We start from the raw sequence: 22,774 nt of genomic DNA, 5'->3' as shown, positions 1-22,774 counted from the left end.
TAATGAAAAAAAAGGGGGTTAGTTTAGTAAGCATAAAAAAGAGAGGGTAATGAAATTTGAAAAGGGGGGATGTAAGAGTCAGTATATTGGAAATACTAGAAGAGTCTCTTTGTATGTGTTTAGATTAAAAAGTCCCATCAATAATTGAGCCATACAATTAATTCCATCAATTTGATAAAAAGTAAAAAAAGGGAAACATATAAGGAAAAAATGTTTGAGACATCTAAGTTAGAAAATTGCAGTAAGTAGAGTTTGCAAAAAAATTCCACCAAATTTAAGAATTTTAAATAATATTGAGTTAGAGAAACATTATATTGAAAAAAGATATTGAATCCTCAGGTAGTCCAAGTTCCAAGGTCAAGGTCCACTTACCTACTACCATCCAAACAAACTAGGTGTTAGAACATTATAGTTACGTTTGGATAGACAGGTACTGCATGTTTTCATTGGCTTGTTATGCTTTACCTAGGAATATAAAACGTATGGATTCTTCGATAATATTAAGTCACAAGTGAACTTTAAGTCACAAATGGAGTAAGGAGTGAACTAGTGCATGGGTTAAGAAGGAATTAAAGGAGGTATGGGAGGATTAGTGTGCTTGGTGTGTGGGGTGGTTAAAAATAGAGTATAAAGGGGAGATTTCACGAGGGGTGCATAAAAGAATAATTCATAGTTGGGAAAGTATACATGTGTGTGTGTGTGTGTGTGTGTGTGTGTGTGGATTTAATAACCCCATCAATGAATGAACCATACAATCGATTCAGCCATAGAATAGCTTAACAACATTAACTAGAAATAATTTAGATATGGAGAATATGAAGAACTCAAATTAAGTTTAATTTCAAATGTATTATCACAACCAAACCCTGCTAGGATTACCAAAAATAAGTAAATAAGTGTCGAATCCATCAGGTAGTCCAGGCTCTAAGGTTAGGGTCCACTTACCTACCACGATCCAAATAAACCATATGTTAAAACAATATAGCTTAATTTGGGTAGACAAGTAATGCATGTTTCCCTTGGCTTGTTATCACTTTACCTAAGAAGAAGAACATGCCTCTAGATTCTAGCATATAAAAGTACAATGATTTCACAAAGGCAAGCACTAACAAATAATGAATTAACTCAGTTTAAAAGGAAATGTACCAATAGACTAAAGTTGCATTTAAAGGAGTAAATTAATTTTTTTAAAATTGACTAAAGAAGAATATTAATTACAAAAGTTTTTGTATAAGTGTGTGCCAACGTGCGTGTGTGCGTGCATGTGTGTGTGCACATATGTGCACACGTATTTTCGGTCTTTCAAAGTAGCACCGTTCGTTGGAGGTTACAAAGGATACAAAATTAAGGATAATCAATGAAATCCAAGGTTGATGAGTGTTAGCAATACATCAGGATAATCAAGGGTCCAAAAAATGTTAGAATTAACAAATATAAAACCCGCTTGGAAACCACTTAAGCAAAAGGTAAAGATGCGACAATATTTATTACTGAAGGACAAGATAGTCCTTTAAAGACACCAAAAATGCATTGCATTACACCATTGTACTAGATGAATCCAAAAAACGCACCAATAAAATTTAATCTAAAAACAAAAAATATATATTTGAAACACTTACTGATTAGAATCATTAGTATAGTGAAAAGTGAAAGAATTCAAAGGACGTGTGTGTGCGTGTGCCTATGTGCGAGCGTGCATGCACATGCGTGCTTGGGGGGGGGGGGTTAGTGGCAACCCACTCAGTGGGATTTTATTTTTGGTCATATTGATGGCAGAATCAAAGGCTATCCTTTGGTCTCCAAAATGTTAATGGATTGGAAGCATATCCTTTCACATTTGGAATGACATGGCAATGACTCATTATAGAAAATTCATTTAAGAGCTGAAAGCATACATTGGTTGAGGGTTTTTGACCCTCCGCTGGCTTTGCAGAAACCCAGATGTTCATACTTTCTTACTTTCAAAAAGATCCATTCAGTGGCTCATGTCATTCATGATGATGGTACCCCCATATCTTTTCCTTTGGATACCAGACAATATGGTTTAGGGATGCATTATCACCCTTTATGGCAAACTTACTCAAATGCTTCAACCTTTTCTGCCGATGCCACCACTAGAGCTTTAAGATTGGACTCTTCACCATGGCCATCAGCCCATCCTTTGAGGCTACCCAACATTACAACACCTTGGGCTTCAGATAAGGCAACCTCATCTTCTTTGGCATTGTCCACACACCCATGATTTCTTGGGCTGCCTTATGCAACATTTAAGACCTAGATTTCCTAATGCTACCTTTGGAAAGCATTTCTGGCTTTTTGGGATTCACATACACAAACAAGGATTTGAGTTGTTTTTCACTTGGGTTCATTATTGGGACGCTCTGGACTCTATGGAAGGATAGAAATCATAGTCCTTGGTGATCCTACTTTTTCCGTTTTCCTATTTTTCAACCGCTCACAATGGTAGTGCGTGTGTGTGAAGAGAGAGAGAGAGAGAGTTTTCACTTCGGCAAAAGTTCTAAACTTCCACTTCGGCAAAAGTTCTATTTATGGTAGGTTATGCTTGGGGTTCTCCCTTTTGGATAGCTTCATCATGTAGCTCTTGCCACTTATTGACAATGCATGTCTTTGTGAGACTCTGCATCCTCTGATTTGGTATTGCCTAGAATCTCATGATTTCTTGCTATGGCTACGATAACAACTTCACGCTAGTTTCCCCAATGCTTCCTTTGAAAATAATTTTTAGTTTGGTTTCCATCCTATTAGGGATATGATCTTCTCTTTTACTAAGTTCGTTAATGGGCACTATGGACCTCAGGGAAGGACGCAACATAGGGTCTTTGGTGATCCTTCTCTCAACAAATATTAGTTCTTTCGTGCATCTTTATGACAATCATTTTTGGCTGTCTACATGTGCGAGACCTAGATTACGCTATTTCCTTGTCATATATGAGCTCTTCTAATACTTGTGGCAGAGTGTCCCTTTCTTTGGGACTATTTTTTGTAATATAATGACGACTGGTTTTCACCCCCAAAAAAAAGTGTGTAGAGAGAGTTTTCACCAAATAGAGTAGAGAGAGGTGGCTATCTGTTGGACCAACCAACTAGCCTAAAATAAGCACACAAGTGACTTGAATGTAAAGTCTGGAGACTAAGCAGTGTTCTTCTATGGTGTGTCTATTAGAAGAGATAGCATAGTGTTTTGTATGGCTTTGTGATAATGATGTAAAATGTCACATCATCTACTTTCCTGATGTGTTGTGATTTGGTTTACTATGTCAATCCTCTATGAGTCATTTCAATGCAAAGTTATGTTGTTAGGACATTAAGAAATATGAGACTATTTCGAGTCTATGTATCAAAAAGAAGAAATTGATTGGCTAGTTATTTATATCATTCTTGCAACCAGCCAGTTGGTCTAAAATAGGAAAGAGTGAAACACAAAAAACTAAAAAGCTTGTTACATTTATATTTATAGAGTATCTCCCTTGAGGGGGACCTTGGCCTTCTTTGAGTCATGAAAGGTTGTCATGCAAAAGGGTCCACAGAGAGAGAGAGAGAGAGAGAGAGAGAGAGTTTTCGCCTATGGATGTGATAGGAGAGCAAGGAAGAGCTGACGCATCAACCACTTTCCCATAATGTCCATGTGCATATATGGAATAGATGGGAAGGTCTCACTGCGACTAGGAAGCTTGGAAAACGAATCTCCAGAACAGGCACATGGCAATAGAAGCTTGTGAATTGTGTTTTGATAATCTGCTCAGTTATCCTGCCTCTGATAACTGTAATTTTGTTACTTCAAGCACCTGATATTTAAGGCTGCATATCAAGGATCCAATCTTTCAAACAATTTTCACTCACATTTCCAATTGCTAAAACAGAATTCAATCAACCAGACCTGCCTTTCAAAGAAAAACTGAATAATTTAAGCCCTCAATCACAGCCTCCAATCCAGATTTGTAACTTGGGTACAGCAGCTCCACCCTTAATTCATCCTTCAAGCGTGTGTTGAGAACTCTTTTCTCAGGACGACTTTGATGTATCCCATTCTGCTCTTGGCAAAGTGTAACTCCAGGACTGGATCTGTCATTTTCTTTATTCATTTTTTCTGGCCATTTCTCAATTATTAAATCCCTAGCATAAGAAAATACTTCTCCCCGAGGAGCTGGGTCATCATCAACCACATTGTATATCCTTCTGAGAACAGGCACGCCAACCTTAAGTCAATTAACAAGTCACATGCTTCAAGAGGTACCAGTATCAATCAATATGCAGTTATATCTTACAGCCACTGAAGAAAACCATCAACCACCCAGGACAGATTGAATTGCAAACTAACAGTGCCTTCAAGTCTCAGTTTAGTTATATCTTGTATGAAAATCCTAGTTCATACCCAGGAGAAGGCGACTGAATGCTTGCCATGATCACTCTACATATATCAGACACATGGATGCGTGATGTATACTTCTGCCCTTGCCGTGCCCGTTGTTTTAAAGACAGTTTGTCTGAACGAAGTAGGGTATCAATTGCACTACAATCACCACAAAGATGCACGCCTTATTACAAAATCTTGGGGAAAATGCATGTGAACGCAGGATGTACTTATTAATGAAAAGCCTATCTTAAATAAGCAAAATCATATCAATAGCAGGATGTACTTATTAATTAAGAGCCCATTTGATCTGGAAAAAAACATCAACTTAAACAGAAAGGTGCTCCTTATCACCTTCTCCCAGGTCCATAAATCCCTCCAAGGCGGAAAACTTGAATGCAAGCTCCAAAATCCATACCCAGTTGTAGCCATGCTCTCTCTGCCTCTAGCCTTGCAATTGCACGCTTTTCTGTTGGCTTTGTTTGGGAGCTAACAGGAAAAAAAAGGTGCCTTGCATAAGCTATATTGCTAGTTGGAAGGATACACAAACTAAATAGTTTAGGGACTGTCCATAAACTCACTTTTCATCCACCCACTCACCTTGATAATCGCCATACACCCCTGCAAAATTTGGTGAAAGGTAGACCTCAATTCTTTCATTATGTATATATCCAACAGAAGGCACACAGTGAAGGCAAGTAAATTTTAAACATCCAAGTACAAATTTATGCCAAATTTATACCAGTAGATGAAAGATAGCCAATCCAACCCAGGTTCATGTTTGTAATTGCATGGATAAGATGCTCCTTATACATAAGCAAGACCTGTATTACAATGGAAGATAAAGTAAGCAACAAGATCTCGATGTCCACAGATGCTTATATATGCAAACAGGGAACATGCTCAATGTAGCAGAGAAGCATAATGTCACCAATGACGTATGAGAATTCTAAAGTGCTGCAGGAAAACCGAAATCAGGAATTTAAGAACAAGAAGAGGCCAACAATGAGGTTCATGTGCAGACTACAAACCGGATCATTGTCAAAGTCAGCAACAGGAGGTATAGTAATGATCATATGAGTTGCCTTGCTCAATGCTTGTATGCCCTCTTGTCTGGAAGACATTCAGAAAATGACCAGAGTAAGCAATAAGCCAAAGTCAAGTTCAACCCATCTAAATTTTGTACACAACCCTATAAGACTGAATCCTCCTCTGAAAGCAATAAAGAATCCCAAACACAAAAAACACACCTCAGCTGCTCCCGCTACTCCCTTTTACCTTTCATCTCCTTTCCCTTTAAAATGAGGGGCAAAGGGAAAAGAGGCCCAGAAGGGGGGGGGAGGGGGCAAGGTTCTGTCGAGAAGAGCTGCAAAAATGATTTCCTTAGGAGTTATCCTCAGTATGTGCCTTGGAGAATATCAAGTTCATTAATAAGGGCTTTTTAAATGTGGCTTTACGGAAAGTGGCTCAAGCAAAACACCTTACTGGGTAATCTGTTGCATGTAAATGAAGAAGGGTTCCGAACAGTGGGACGTGGCTGGTGGAGGAAGTACATCCCATTCCTGCCTCATCTTCATCCTGGTTACAATTGATTCAAAATATCCTTGCTGCAAGGCAAGGCTGTGTCAGTATAGTGCATGTAAACCTTAGAAGTGAAGAGGACTTGGTTTGGTCAAATTATTTTATGCCGTTTAATGATGCTGAGAATCGGTGTGTACAGAAGCCAGCTTCTCCAGCTGGGATGGCTGGGACTGAAGACCTTTTGGTGGTGTCTTGGAATATGAGAGGCACCCTGTCAGAAGGTCCTTTTGCCTGAATGCACCCGGCAAAACCTTAGTTTGGAGAGGGAGATAGTGAACTGTTGGACTGCCCAATGCAAGAGTACCAGGTATTTCTGAATTCTCCCAAGAGGAATTGGGTGGTTGCCATCTTGGTGAAGGGAGGCATTGGAGTGAGGATGGATGCAGAGGGCTGGTTCTTATTCATTGGTGTTAGGATTCAGGATATATGCTCCTCCTCGTACCACAGATAGGGCTCCTCGTCGTACCACAGATAGGGCCATTCCCCGGCCACTTTGGGGCAAGATTTACCTCATGGGAGGAGAATTTAACGAGGTAACTATGGCTGCTCACAGGTCTCATCCCAAGAGGTACATGAGACAGCAAAAGGACGAGAAAGCTGGAATAAGAGCTTGACTTGGTGGATGCCAAAAACCTTTGACCTGAAGGTTCCTTCGGAGGATTTACATGGACTGACAGAGGGAGCTCACTTAGAGCCACCAGACTAGATACGACTTATTTGTGTACTGGGGCTGGTGCATTAAGCCCCCTCTTGGGGGGTACATCATTACTGCCTCTCTATCTCAGATCACTGTCCTGTTAGTTTTAAGGGCAGCCTTAAGGCCAATGCAAGGATGATGGGAATGTGGCATTTTAATTGAATTTACAGGGATTGACTGTCTTGGGAAAGAGATAAGGCCAGAGAGTTCTCTGCTAGAGCTAAATGGAAAAACGATCTTAGGAAGCTGGTCAGATACGCCAGAAGGTTTAAAAGAAAAAAAGCAAGAACGCAAAAGCTAAGATTCCTATTCAGATTTTACAGGAGCTTGGAGACTTTATGCAAGCTCAAAAATGTGGGAAATTGAAAGCTGCCAAGATAACGTCCGGCTTGAATTGGATCACAGACAGCTTGAATTGGATCACAGAGGGGGACTGCTCATCCAGGCTGTTTTGTAACACAACTAAAGAATAAAGGTTCAAGGAGAACATTGCAGACCAAAGATGGATTGTGGATAGTGGAGCCTGCAGCAGAGGCCAAGGTCTTCATCTTACATTTGAAGAGCATTGCAGTCGAACAAGATGCATGGACAGAGGCAAGTATCTCAGAAACTGCTATCTCAGATGCCTCTGAAGGTGGAATCAAGATAATATAATGGACAGGAAATTTACTATTCTTGTATAAATGGAACTTACTAGGTGAAGATCTTTGTTCAATGGACAATGAAGCATGGCAGCATTCAGGACCTCATCCGAATACCAAAACTGAATGGTGAAACTCATCCAGCAAGAATCCAGCCAGAAACAGCGTAACTGCCTGGGAAACATTACTATTCTGAGCACTGCTTACAAGATAATCGCCAAGGAGAAATATTATAACTAATTTTGAATGTGGCAGTTGGGATTGACTATATCATGCATTGCAGGAAGCCATATATGCTCCTCCATTTTGCCTTGGAGAAAGCATACTACAGAATTTAAGCATGTATTGACCAAGTGTTGTGCCATTTCGGATCTGGGAAGAAGTACAGACAGTTGGTCAGAGCCCTGTCAGCAAAAGCTACAAGGAAAGTTGAAAGTTATGCTCTTTACAGGTCTGTTGGCCACACTGCTCGCGTGCACCACTGCTCTTGCCCTCCCCACCCCCACACCCACACCCAATACCATTGAAGCCTTTCTTACAGGCCCAAGGAAGCGTATAACAAAGGAGAGATTGAGAGCATCAAGTAAGCCAGCTGTTCGCTAATGATGACTCGTTCTTTTCCATTGGGGGAGAGGTAAAAGTGAAGGCCCTGATATATGTTTGTACAATTTTACCATGCCAGTGCCAAGTAGAATGTTAGAAATTCTAGTGCAACGTGTGATCGCACATAGATTTTTAGAATGCAGTGAATTGCTCAAGGCCAAGTTTTTCAGCACTTAGGTTGTCCCATGGTTGTAGACATAGCAGGTAAAGACCAATTGATACATGACAAGCGAAAGGGCTAAACTTAAGTATCAGTCTACTAAGTATTTGTCTTGTGCAGGGAAAATAGTAATCTTGAAACATGTGCTGACTGCTACTACTGTGTATGTAAGTTCAGTCTGGGCACTGCAGAAAAGCCGTTGGCACAACATGGAGAGACTATTTGGAGGTTTCCTTTGGACGGATCTTAAGGGGGTACATCAAATGCACTCGATCCCATGGTCAGGCCTGGTGTTTTATCCAGAGAGGTTTGGGGGTGAGTTGCATGAGTGCCTTGTTTGCCAACCTTGTTGTAACCATGGGGTGAAGTCTTTGGAGCTGGTTAACAAAGGCCCAACCCAAGAATGATAGTCTCTGGAGTAAATTTACAAAGGTCCAACCCAGAAGTAAACAACCCGTTTGGTTAAGGCAGGCTCAAGCTGATATGTGTCAAGACCTGAGATGCAATCAACAAAGTTGCCGAGTGCGACCAATATCCCTTATATGCCTCTCCAAGCACCAAAACACAGAGGTCACTAGAGAGCCTAACCTGGTGCACCCCAATAAGGTAAGGGTTTTGGGGTGTGTGGCAGTACCCTGAAACCAATGGATCAAAACAACACAATCCATAAGATGGCAAAGCTCGAGGTTATAGGTCCACTGAGGGCAACCTCACCGAGACTGTGCACCTTTTTGCACATTAAATTGTGTGTTTATGTGCACTCTGTGTGTTAACCTTAGGTCATGCTTTTATAGGATGGGTGCACACTATCTAAACCTGACCCATTTTGACAGTTTTGCATCCCTAAGTCGTTGCACTTATTTTTAGGAATTTTTTATTTGATTAAATTTTATGCAATATGCAGTTTACTAAAGTAGATTGATAAAGACATAGTCCACGTTACACCTTGGACAAAAAAGATCTAGAGGTGCCTAAGAAAGATGGCTAGATACACCCTTGAAAAAAGATGTATATACTAGGCCATTGGCCTTTACCCAACAACCTCCCACTTCAAGGCCAATGCGCCTTTAAGGGAGAAGATGAGCATCCTAATGTCATCTGACACCCATCAATACTCTGCAATGTGCAAACCACTCTGAGGAAAGACTCTTTGTAAGAAGATCTGCACGGTTCTCATCTATGTGAACCTTAACAAGCTGGATGCGCTTGTCCTCAATCACCTCTCTAATGAAGTGATACTTCACATCAATATGCTTTGTCTTCGCATGGAAGACATGATTCCGTGCCAACTGAATGGCACTCTGACTATCACAATGCAAAACTGGAACCTTTCCTGCAATGCTCAAGTCCACTAGACGAGTAAGCCATATAGCTTCCTTGCATGCCTCAGTGGCTGCAACATACTCTGCCTCAGTGGTAGACAAAGCCGTACATGGCTGCAAACCAGAGACCCATGAAACTGCACCTCCAGTGAATGAGAAAACATATCCTGTAGTAGAACTCCTGGTGTCTACATTCCCTACAAAATCAGCATCTCCATATCCAACAACAGATGTGTCCTTCCTTCCAAAGAGAATGCACATGTTCTTTGTACCATTCAAGTATCTCATGATACCTTTCACTGCCTCCCAATGCTTCTTACCAAGATTTGCCATATACCTGTTAATAGCTCCCACTGCAAAAGCAATATCTGGACGTGTAGCAACCATGGCATACATCAAGCTTCCTACTGCGGATGCATAAGGTATCTTTGCCATTTCAGCCCGCTCCTCGTCTGACTTAGGGCTGTCCGCTTGCATGAGTTTCACATATAAGGGCAATGGAGTACTTATGGACTTCCCCCTCTCCATATTGAAACGCTCAAGTACCTTGCTAATGTACTCTTTCTGTGACAAATGAAGGAGTTTCTTGTTCCTATCCCGAACAATCCTCATGTCAAGTATGTGACTAGCATCACCCAAATCCTTCATGTCAAAGGTCTCATGTAACCTTTTCTTCAAGGCATCCAGATCCAAAGTAGATTTCCCAACAATAAGCATGTCATCAACATATAAAATCAAAATAAGAAGGCTGCCATCTGATGCCTTCTTTGTGTAGAGGCAATGATCTGTCTCACTCTGTGTGTACCCTTGGGATCGCATAAATGCATCAAACTTATGGTACCACTCCCTGGGAGCTTGCTTTAGTCCATAAAGACTTTTCTAAAGCTTGCATACCATCCGTTCTTTTCCCTGCACAACAAATCCCTCTGGCTGTTGCATATAGATGTTCTCATGACATCCATTTGGACAAGCTCCATGTCCTCTCTGGCAACCAATGCAAGCACTATACGAAGGGTAGTCATCTTCACCACTAGGGAAAAGATCTCATCAAAGTCAATCCCCTTCTCCTGCTTAAAACCCTTGGCTACCAACCTTGCCTTATACTTAGGCAATGCATCTGCTGGAGACATCTTCAGCTTGTAAACCCATTTGCATGGCAATGCATGCTTTCCTTTGGGCAAATAAACCAAATCCCAAGTAGCATTCTTCATCAAAGAATCCATCTCTAACTGCATAGCCTTCTCCCACTTATGCTTGTCATTGCTAGACATAGCATCCTCAAAGCATGAAGACTCACCACAATCTATCAACATGACATAATCTAGAGATGGAGCATATCTCTGTGGAGGTCGTGAGACTCTAGTGGAACGTCTCAACACTTGCTCACCATGAGCATCTTGCTGTCCCAACTGATTTCCTTGCATAACCTGAGGTTGTCCACCTAGATGTGGCTCTCCCACCTCACGATCTATGGGCTGTTCATCCCCTGCATCATGTGGAACAGGTTGTGCATGCCTCTCATATGATGGTTGTCCATCCTCTTGAAACACCACTCTGCGTATCTCAACAATCTTTTCTGGCTTCTTGTGCATCTTGTCCTCATTAAAGATAATATCATGGCTGCGTACTATCTTCCTGGCCTCTAGATTCCACAATCAGTATCCCATCTCGTCTGAAATCACCATATCCAAGAAAAATGCACTTCCTTGACTTTGGATCAAGCTTGCTGCATTTTTCCTTAGGGATATGAACATAAGCTTCACAACCAAATACACGAAGATGCCCATAAGATGGTGGCTTGCTTGACCAAATCTCTTCTGGCACTTTCCCATCTAGTGCCTTGCTAGGCGATCTATTGATAAGATGTACTGTTGTCTTGATAGACTCAGCCCAAAAACCATGAGGTAGATGTAAGAAATCCTAGATTTACTATATTTAGAAATGTGCTAAGGAACAGAAAGGAGACTGAAATAGTAGAGAACAATGAATATTTGTATTGCTTGAGTGTCTGTAGTATCTGTAGTGTGTCATCCACACAGTTGGGCCTCTCTTATATAGAGAGTGAAAAGTCACACATGAAAAGGTGTGTAACTCCAAAGTGTATGTGCATGAAGAGGTGTGTACCCCTTGTGAAGGATGTGACCCTTGATGAGAGGGTACATTACAATAGGAGTGTCTCTTCAATAGAATGTCTCTTGTGAAGGGTTGTGCCTCATAGGAAGTGTCCCGTCGCGAAAGGGCATACCCTTCCACAAGTATCCATTCATCAAACCATCCATAAGTCTCGATATAGAGAAAGGAATACGTAACGGATCGTGACATCCCCTCCCACTCAAAATAAGACCCTGGTGGAGATAATGAACTAATGTAGAAAATATCACGGTAAATTCTGAAAATACTGCTGTAAAATGTCAGGGTACTGCTGTAAGTCTTCATCAGATTGCCAAGTAGCGTCGGAGTCGTCCAGATCTCGCCAAAGAACAAGGAATTCCGTGATAAGTTAATGTCGAGTCTCTCGCTGTCAATGGTCCAGAATACGCTCAGGAATAAGGAGAACATAATCGTCTTCGATTTCTGGGACATAATCACCTGCAAGAGAAACTGCTTCATCGCCTAGAATGTACGTCTTTAGCCAAGAAATGTGAAATGCCGGATGGATTTTACCCCATGATGGTGGTAATTTCAATTTGTAACTTAAAGGTAAATTTTTCTTGACGATCCAAAAAGGTCCATAGTATCTTGGTCGCAACTTAGGAAACACGAACTTAACCGTCTTATAGCGATGTGGGGCTACAAATAATAGCACCATGTCACTAGTGTCAAATTCTAGGTGACGTCTATGTTTGTTGGCAGACCGTTGATACCGCTCTTGCGCTTTTCGCATATGATCCCTGACTTGAGAGTAGAATGCCTTGCATTTCTTGAACCAATTGATCAACTAGGGCCACTCGATGTTGAAGTACAAAATTCGTTGGTACAATCGGAGTGTATCCATAAGCTGCTTGGAACGGAGTCATGCTGATGGCACTATGGAAAGAGTTATTATAAGCAAACTCAAGGAATGGTAGATACTCTTCCCAAGCTGTTAGGCGTGACTGAATATAATATCGAAGCATTTCTTCCAGAACTTGGTTGACTCTTTCAGTCTGGCCATCTGATTCTGGGTGGTAGGCTGAACTAAACAGTAGAGTTGTACCCAAAGATTCGAACAGTGAAATCCAAAAGTGACTGGTAAACTTAGGATCTCTGTCGGATATGATATTCTTGGGCAATCCATGGTGTCGGAAGATGTGTTGTATGAAGAGTTTGGAGATGTCCGGAGCCTGTGCACTGCTTTTGCAAGTAACAAAGTATGCCATTTTGGACAATCGATCAACAATTACCATAATCTGAGTATTACCTCGGGAGGGATCGTGGTAGTGTCGTAATGAAATCCATGGAAATACTTTCCCACCTTTCAGTTGGAACTGGAAGAGGCTGAAGAAGTCCTGTTGAAAGTCGTCGGCTTGCTTTCATTTGTTGACAAGATAAGCAAGATGTAACCATTTTGATGACGTCGCTTTTCATCTAAGGCCAATAGTATGTTGCACTGAGTGACCTATAAGTCTTGTTGATGCCTGGATGGGCAGCATAAGGAACTACATGATGCTCTTTTAACAAAAGACGTCGAACATCCTTGTCATGTGGTACACAGACGCGATCTTGATAATACAGAAGGTCGTCCGTATAAGAATAGGATGAGAAAATCTTCTGTTCGGAAGTCGAAGGTTGATCTTTTGAAAGAACTTGTACTGATGTGCCGAAGTCTTTATCATTGAAATACTTCCCTTTGAATGAATTCGGAACATCCACAGATAATGTAGAGATTACCATAGCTGATGCTCGAGTTAACCTGCTGAGAGCATCTGCAACTACATTGCGTAGTCCTGGAATGTACTCAATGGTCATGTGAAAGTTGGCCAGAAACTCAACCCAGTGTGCTTGTCGAGCGTTCATGACTGGCTGAGTAAAGATATACTTTAGAGAGTGATGGTCTGTCTTGACCACCGAGTCGGCTCCCATGAGATAATGTTTCCAAGAGCGATAACCATGTACAACGGCAAGAAACTCCTTATCATAAACCGGGTATCGGGTTTGGATATCGGAATGTTTATGGCTGTCAAAAGCAATCACTCTGCCTTCTTGCATCAAGACTGCTTCTGTAGCGATGTTGGAAGCGTCGGTCATGACCTCAAATGGAAGGTTTGGGTCAACAATAGCCATAACTGGTATGGTAGTGAGTGCTTGCTTGAGTTGTTGGAAACTATACTCTGTTTCGGGAAGCCATTGAAAAATTGCTATGCTTTTCAATAATTCAGACATAGGAGCTGCGATTTCGGAAAACTAATAGACCTTTGTATGGTAGAAGTTTGCCAATCCGAGAAAAGAGCGGACATCATGAACATTCTTAGGAGTAGGCCAGTTGCGGATTACCTCGACCTTCTTGGGATCCATAGAGATGCCTTAAGCTGAAATAACATGTCCCAAATATTCGAGTTGGGTCTTGAAGAACTCACTCTTCTCAATGTTGATGTAAAGAGAATTTGCGCAAAGAACTTCAAAAACTTTGTGAAGATGTTGTTTGTGCTCATGTAGGGATCTGCTGAAAACAAGGATGTCATCGAGGTAAACGATGATGAACTTATCGAGGAAAGGCCTGAAGATGTCGTTCATTAGTGTCATGAATGTGGCCGGGGCATTGTTTAACCCAAAAGGTATGACCAAACATTCATAGTGTCCATACTTTGTTCGAAAAGCTGTCTTGTACTCATCGCCTTATCGTATGCGAATTTGATGATAACCAACCTGAACGAAGATCAATCTTTGAGAATTGTGTTGCGTGTAGAAGTTGATCGAAGAGGTCATCAATGCGAGGCAATGGATACTTGTTTTTTATAGTGAGCTTGTTGAGGGCTCAGTAGTCGATGCAGAGGCGCATTGACTTATTCTTTTTTTCCACAAGTAGTACAGGAGATCCGAAAGGGCTGCGACTGGGCCGAATGTGACCTTTGTCGAGTAGTTCGGTCACCTGTCTTTGGATTTCTTCATTTTGAGTGTAAGAAACCCGATATGGAGGTTTCGACGGTGGATTACTGCTAGGAATAAGTTCGATTGGGTGATCCACTGGTCGTCGAGGTGGTAACTGCTTTGGCAATTCCTGTGGAAAAATATCCAGGTAGGGCTAGAAAAAAGGTTGGTTGAGGTATTCAGGAGGATCCTTTTTTAGTGTCTCCTCTACTGCCGTAACCAACAGAAGTGAAGTCTTTACTTGATGTTTACGAACCCACTTCTTTACTTGTAGGATAGAGGCAACTGGGGTTAAGGAGAGTCCCTAGACAAAGTACTTGAGTGGCCAGGCAAGGTTCAGGGTTGCTGGCAAGGCTCATGTGGATGGTATTGCCATTCGAACAGCTTTGCCTTTCTTGTCTTGTGTTGGGGTAGCATCTTCTATTTAGGAAGTGCTAGGTTCCATATTGGAATTTTGCTTTGGTCGCTTGGGACAATCGAACCATCTATGGTTGCCTATACAGATGGTACAAAGTCCTTTTGTCCTCAAGTTGTTCTTCTTGTCAGTGGCCGCACCTTTATGTTGGGGATGACGGTGATGACTTTGTGAAGAAGAAGAGGCGCGATCCTTGGAGGAGTGCTTCTGTTGGAATCAAGCATACGATTTCTGAGACTTGTGTGGGGATCTTGAGACTGTCGCTGACCTTGATTACCCGAGTTTTTTCTAAACTTGAGGTTATTTTGAGGGCGAGCACCTTTGGCCATTGTAGAGTTCGGTGTTCTATTAGCACTCTGCTTTCCTGTGTTTTGGAAAATCAGTAATGCGCTCTGCGTAAGTAATAGCGCCAGTTGTGGTGGTGATGTTTGCTTTGAGGATATCAATGCGTAACGAGGGATTTAGGCCTGAGATGAAAGCATGAAGGTGATCATCATCAGTTACACCATCAATCTCCAGCACCAATGTGGTGCACTGAGAGATGTAGGAAGACAGGGAGCCTGTTTGCTCCAACTATCTGAGTTTTGATCGTGCTTGGAAGTCTGCATTGGCAGGTATGAACTGCTAATGGAGCACGTGTTCAAAACATTCCCAGGTTAACACACTTTTGTCGTCCTTTAAGCGTCGTTGCCACCATAGGAAAGCTGTATCCTTGAGGAGGAAGGCTGTCAAGGCAATTTTTTTGCCTTCGATCAGGTCAACAGTATCAAAGTACATGCGCAGTTTTGTGAGCCATTGGTCAACTGTTCGGTGATTTCGTTGACCAGTGTAGGCTTCCGAAAGTTTAATGTCAAGTCTTTTAGTTTTGGAAGCTTAGAGTAACCGGTAGAGGGCACGGAGTTCAGTGTTTTCTACCTCAGGTGGAAATGAGTCCACATAGTCGTCTAGTTGCGTCACGTCATCCTCTGTATGTGTGGTACTGCGAGAATCTTGGAGTTGTTGGACTTTCTGGACCAAGTCGGAGATGCTGTCCTGAAGCTGGGAAATTTGAAGTTGAAGTAGTGCTTCGCCTTGTAAGTTGACTTCAGGGGTCTTTTTTAGACTTGAGTCGCTTTGCACGCGAGCGTTGCGACATATCTGAGATCCCTGAGAGAAAAGCACGAACCTGCACTCTAGTTTGTACCATAGGGATAAGGAGCTGCTGTCGGGAGTGGAGGATATCCAGGAGAAGGAGTGTCTTCAAAGTGTAAATACTATCTTGGGGAAGGTACAACCTGTGCAGGAGGATATCTGGGAGCTGAAGGAGGTGGAGAGTACCCTGGAGATGCTGAAGCTGAGGGGTAAAAATATCTCCAAAGATGGACAGCAAACTCATGAGGAATATCGGGTTACGTGTCTCGTGGAACACAACCTGGACTGTGCTGAGGAAGTAATGTAACTGAGGTGCCTCACGCAGAAGGTATAGGATGTGGTCCAAGTCACTGGAAGGGCACGTGACACAAAAGACCCACGATGCAAAAGCTCCGAAATGGGCTGGTTGTGCAATCTGAACACGATATTGTGTGGTAGATGATGCCTGAGGTGTCCTTGAAGGGACTGGGGAATTACCAGGGGTTTCCATGCTTTAAGGAGGAGACTTTCATTTGCTGTAATTTGATAATGAGCGTCAAATAACAATATGAAAGAGAATCCTTAGAAATAGAATGGAAAGAATCCACCTGGCATAGATTAGATCTGCCAATTAGTTGCATAGCAAGGCTTGAAAATCTCTTGTCCGGAGGTCCATCGATTAAGAGGCGCCTGGCGAGACTTTCAAGGCTGACTGAGGCGTGGCAGAGGCGATTTACAGAAGAGGGCAGATTGCGCGGAACCTGGTGCTGTCTTCTGCGTGGAAACTGTGCTATTTGCTGCGTACCATGGGAGTGCAGGGCTTGGCCTGCCGCTGTTCACAGGCTAAGGTGGCGAGACGAGCCAGCAGGATCCAGGCTGGTCTGAATCAAGATGAAAAGGGCATCGAGGCTGCTGATCACAAGCAGGGGAGGCTTAGAAGAAATTCGCTGGCAGAGGCTTGAAACAAATCGTTGCATCTGGCGCTGTTCTTGCTTCCTGGCTGATTTGCGGGCAGCAAAGGCTGTTGATCGCAGGTAATCATGGCGAATTTCTGGCACCTTGGCGCTGTTTGCAGAAATCGAGGCAGCAAGTTGACGATAGAGGCTGCAAAGGGGGTCTGTTCGATCACCAGGTCTTGCAGGCAGGTATGCAATAGAGCCGGCTAGTGCAGGCCATCGAGAACGATGCAAGATGGAGGCCTGACGAGGGGCACTGCTTGCTGCAAGGATATGGCGCAAACACGTATGGCAAAAAAGGCGAAACAGAATTCTGGATTTCGCATTTTTTGATTTGGGCACCTAGTGCTGGGTGGTGGTTACCAGAAAATTAAAATGTGGGTTTAATTAACCCTTGGGTAGTCTAGGGTTAGGTCTTGGGTATAGGGCTGGTTTTTCTTTTTAGCCCTTTTAGGTACCCTTTTGTAGGGTGCTTGGTGCCAAAAGGTGTGCCTATTCTAAGGGGTGTGTCCCTTGGAATAGGTGTACCTTTTCATGAAGGGGTGTGACCCTATTTTAAAAAAGGGGTGTCCCCACACGAAAAGATGTGTCCTTTTTTCCACAATAGGATGTGTCCCTTGGGTGTGGAGTCAAAACTCTTCATCAAAAGGTGTGTCCGATGGTGGAAAAGGTGCGTCCCTTGGTTTTGGGACAGCCCAAGCACATCAAAAGACACAATTTTTGTCGTGTCCATTCACATCAACTCGTGATATGGGGGAGATGGAGAGGCCATTGATGACTTTAGGTGGGGTTGGCGCTAAAAAATTTTTACGCTCATTCTCTCCATCTCTTCCATGCACAATGTGCCCGGATATCCTTCTAGCGGAAAGAGGTGTATCAGGTAGGCGCTAGAAGGTGGGGGGCATTTCCTACAGACAGGAGCGAAATTTGCTCTGATACCACTGTAAGAAATCCTAGATTTACTATATTTAGAAATGTGCTAAGGAACAGAAAGGAGACTGAAATAGCAGAGAATAAGGAATATTTGTATTGCTTGAGTGTCTGTAGTGTCTGTAGTGTGTCATCCACACAGTTGGGCCTCTCTTATATAGAGAGTGAAAAGTCACACATGAAAAGGTGTGTACTCCAAAGTGTATGTGCATGAAGAGGTGTGTACCCCTTGTGAAGGGTGTGACCCTTGATGAGAGGGTACATTACAATAGGAGTGTCTCTTCAATAGAATGTCTCTTGTGAAGGGTTATGCCTCATAGGAAGTGTCCCGTCGAAAGGGCATACCCTTCCACAAGTGTCCATTCATCAAACCATCCATAAGTCTAGATATAGAGAAAGGAATACGTCACAGATCGTGATAGTAGACCGGCATTAGAAAGCATGCTTATATAATAGTTCTATTCATCTTCTCAGCAACCCCATTCTGAGAAGGATTCTCAGGAGTAGTCAACTCCCGCTTGATGCCACGTAGCTCACAAAAATTCTTAAATGCATGAGATATACTCTCCTCCATTATCAGTGCGCAAGCATTTGAGCTTCTTGCCTGACTGATTTTCAGCAAATGCTAAGAACTTTTGAAATGCATCAAAGACATCACTCTTCTTCCGGAGAGGATAGACCCACACTTTCCGTGTAGCATCATCAATGAAAGTACCAAAGTAAGAAGCACCACCCAATGAGACAGTAGGCATAGGTCCACACACATCACTGTGAACCAACTCCAATGGTTCAAGCCTCTTCTTGCCCAAAGATTTTTTATGTGAAGACCGTTTCTGCTTCCCATAGATGCAATACTCACATATGCTAAAATTTGAAAAATTAAACACATGAACATACTGCAAACCAAAAAGTATTTTCATTCCTGTCATACTCATGTGTCCCAACCGACGATGCCACAAAGAGACGAATGGCTGCTCGGTCACAGCGATTACATTATCTCTTACGCCTAACACATGCATTGAGTACAACGTTCCATGCTTGAAACCTCTAGCAATCACAAGTGACCCTTTGCTAATTTCTTGAGTACAAATGTGGAACCATTAGGAAGAGACAAGTGAATATCTCCCACTCCAACAATGTCACATGGATAATCATTTCCAAGTCTCACGGTTCCTTTCCTTCCTGCATCATAAATGGTAAACCACTCCCTATGTGGAGTGACATGGAAAGATGCCCCTGAGTCTAGTATCCAATTCTGTGACAATGCATCATCACTAGTCACAAGAAAAGCATGCTCAAACATAGAGGCATAAAGAATGTCACCCTCATCAGTATTATTACTTATGGCATTCACTTCCTCTATATTGACCGTGGATTTCTCTTCCTTCTTGGGCTGCACATTAGCTTTGCCTTTGCCTTTGCCTTTATTGTTCTTCCATTTGTAGCAATCCTTTTTGAAATGGCCTTTCTTCCCACAATAGAAGCATTCCAAATCCTTTTTGGCATGGGATTTTCCTCTAGATTTGCTTCTAGACTTGCTTGTATTTCTGTCGTGGTATTTCCCTCTGAAATATGACCTCCCTCTCACATTGAGAGCACTTGAACTTTTAGTTCCAGTAGTGTTCTTTCTATTTACCTCCTCAGTGAGAAGGCTACTCTCAACATCATTACTTGTAAGGCCTCCTGCACGGGCTGAATTGCTTATAGCAGTCCTAAAAGTGTCCCAACTTTCAGCAAGGGTGACCAATAAGAACATTGCCTTAACTGAGTCATCAAAGGCAATTTTCTGAGCTGAAAGTTGACTGAAAATTGTGTTAACTCATTTAAATGGCTAGACATGGAAGTCCCTTCTTCCATGCGAAGATCTATGAGTTTCTTCAGCCAATAAACTTGACAAGCGGCACTCTGCTTCTCATAAAGATCATGCAACTTTGTCCACATACCATAGGTACCACCTGCAGTATCTTTGACATTGAAATATACCGATTTTTAAAGTGTGAGCATGATCGTAGAGCGTGCAAGCTTATCTAATTCCTTGCACTCTTCATCATCTTTCCAATCCTCTGGCTTTATGCCTTTGCATTTTATAGGCTTTACTTGCTTCTTCTGCACCAGAACATTGTAGATTTGCTCCTTCCAATAGGAGAAGTTTGTGCCATCCAACTTCTCAATGTTAAACAATGCATTCTCTGATGCCGAAGCCATCAAAAAATAATCCCTTCCTGGGATACAAGACAGCTTCAGAAAAACACTATTCACTTATGCTTACTTTCTCAGCTAAACAAAGGCTCAAAATGCATCAATTGTAAGCAATCACTTTCAGCCAACCTTTGGCTTAATACGCATCAACTTGAAGGCATAAACCCAACTAAAATCTGAATGTACCAGCTGCCTTTGATCAACTGGAGTCCGCCACAAGCAAAAGACGTTTTTGCTTTCAGGTCCCAAAAAAGCAACTTCCAGTGGCTGGAATTGCAGAGCAGCAAGTCGTTTTTGACCATAGATGGATAATATTTCTTTTCCCCTGCTCAAACAAGGCAATAGATTGCTGGAACAATCGAGGCAACCTGATATATATGGCTGAAACAGTAAAAACGAGCTAGTATATGTCAAAATACAGCTCCCAGGGGCAACCCACGAGCAGTAGGAGACTCCACGCAACAAGTTCGGGCTCTTGACACAGCAACACCACAATGCTACAGTCTCCTTGTTGGCTTCGCTCAACCAAGCTCTGATACCAGTTGATGGAGAGGAAGTCTTATCGGAGAGCAACAAAGAAAAGGAGAACACCGAAATTGTGGGTGCTAACTCACCCAGATCAAGGTAAGCTCTTATTATGTATGTATGGTACAAAGGGGTATATACTAGGCCATTGGCCTTTATCCCAACACTTAAACACACCTTGATTATGATAATCCACGAATAGAGTTACCCTCTTTCCAACAAGAACCTCTTGATAGGAGTTCTCTTTTGGAAAGGAGGGGAGAAATGAGTCCACCCAATAGCAAGGTAATGAGTTTAAACCTTTAGCTCAAAATTCCACACACATAGATAATCCAAATACGAAGAGGAGGAAGGGTCTCCCATTGAGAAGCTGGTTTCTCAACTTAGTAATATGATAGAACAGTTCATAATGACAAAGCTAGGAACAAAGAGGGTTCTCAATTTTGGAGAGGGAGAGCTGAGCACTCCTCCAAAAAGAATCAACTTTCAATCACAAGAGAGATTGAATTCCCTGAATATGATGAAGAAAGGAAGGCTCATAAAATCCTTGATTGTATTTGCCATTTTCAGCTTTAATTCGCCCAATGAAGGAAAGACCGATCAAGAGAAGCTTCCCTTGCTACATTGCATCTACAAAATGATGCTTTAACGTGGTGGTCATTGTTACAAATAGGAAGAGAGCCTACCTTGATTGAGCTAAGTTTGTGGAACAACTGAAAGCCACCAAGGAACTTGACCTTCCATTGGGAAAGGTTCAAGCAATTTGATACTAAGAGTATTGCTGAATTTACAGCCAGGTTTGGAAAACTCTCTTTAGAGTTACCAGGAAACAATGTGGAAGATAGAAGAAAGATATATCTTTCATCCGTAAACCCTAAACGTGACGTATGAGGTTAAAATGTTCAACCCAACCACTCTTAGAGACCTCACTAAACTGGCTGAAATAGCTGTCCTCGTAGCCTTCAATAAGGGAAAGAGAAAGGCTCTTGTATAGAATGTAAACAGTCAACCACCTCCGGGTGGTTGTCATAATCCATTTCCTTCCATGAGTGATGAAGAAACGAAAAGAAAAAATAGGGCAGACTGCCCGGACCAGTGGGCACAGGGAGCCGTGACTGGTGGCCACCAGGCCAGTTCCCTGGCCGTACAACTATGAAAAGTTATAAGGGCTACAATTTAGGTTGAAAGAAGAAATTCTAGAAAATTCGGTATCGTTTAAAGAGCTGCAAATAGTGTATTTACTACAAGGGTTGTTTATTGTGCTCCATTTCTTAAAGACCATACACGCAATGATGGAGGAAAAGCTTGATTAATATATCTGCACGGAATACGTAATGAAAGGAGAAGTGAACTCGAGACAATACCGTACTCAAAAAGAATGGAATAGACCGAAAGTACTTACACGAGACCTTCCCCGTCATTGTTAGAATTGAAATGGAACACACGCAAGCCAATTCGTTCCAGGGCTTCTCTTTTCTCTTCACTTGAGCAAGTCCCCGAAACCTCCCTGTCAAATATCAAAGGGCGAGTAGGGATGATGTATTACAGCAACAACAGGTTAAGTAGAACGGCATGCAACCATGTAGATTACCATCCCACTCCTTTAAGATAGCGCGCGACGGCAAGGCCAACGTAGCCGATGCCGAAGATGAACAAACTGGGATGGGAAACCGCAGCGAAATCGTGTTCTTGAGCGAATCGAGAGTTGAGCTTCCATGATGATGATGGGGACGAAGCCCCAAGAAGGCGTAGTGTGGGAGAGGGTTTGTGGCGAAATGCTGAAGAGCAATTAGTTGCTTGCAGCAGGCAAGGTGGTGAAAAACGTGTGGAGTGCATAGCTGGTTTTTAAAAGCTTGTTTCCCATCCTAATAAACCACTTCTTATATCTTATATCTTATATCTTATCTTTTCAAGGTATCTTAAAACGACTTCTTATATCTTATATCTTATCTTATCAAGGTGGTGAAAAACGTGATAAGGTGGTGAAAAACGTGTAGATTGCATAGCTGATTATAGAAGCTTGTTTCCCATCCTAAAACCACTTCTTATGTCTTATATCTTATCTTATAACTATTAGTTGGGGGACTATCTATGAGAGCAGGTTCACCCTTCCCTCTTACGGAACACCACCTTGCTTGTGAAGGCCCCACCTCTCAAATAGCCTCCAGTCCAAAAGCCACTTTTGAGTCACCTTAG

General features: G+C 42.3%; 1 protein-coding gene across 1 annotated transcript; it reads right to left on the bottom strand.

Annotated features, from left to right (window-relative positions):
- Window positions 1-3,613: 3,613 nt before the first annotated feature.
- LOC147905967 (NAD(P)-binding Rossmann-fold superfamily protein) lies at window positions 3,614-22,419 on the bottom strand. The gene is made up of 8 exons (XM_087382484.1): window positions 22,170-22,419; window positions 21,981-22,085; window positions 5,404-5,485; window positions 5,115-5,196; window positions 4,954-4,993; window positions 4,727-4,861; window positions 4,394-4,531; window positions 3,614-4,197 (listed from the first exon to the last, which is right to left on the bottom strand). The coding sequence occupies exons 1-8, from the start codon at window positions 22,412-22,414 to the stop codon at window positions 3,906-3,908; spliced, it is 1,119 nt and encodes a 372-aa protein (XP_087238610.1). The 5' UTR covers window positions 22,415-22,419; the 3' UTR covers window positions 3,614-3,905.
- Between the last annotated feature and the right edge of the window lie 355 nt (window positions 22,420-22,774).

Source organism: Dipteris shenzhenensis, chromosome 1, assembly GCF_047967505.1.
Source record: "Dipteris shenzhenensis isolate YYH24624 ecotype China chromosome 1, Dip_SZ_1.0, whole genome shotgun sequence".
NCBI lineage: Eukaryota > Viridiplantae > Streptophyta > Polypodiopsida > Gleicheniales > Dipteridaceae > Dipteris > Dipteris shenzhenensis.
Note: the sequence above shows the minus strand (reverse complement) of the source record. Positions and strands in the feature narration are given on the sequence as shown.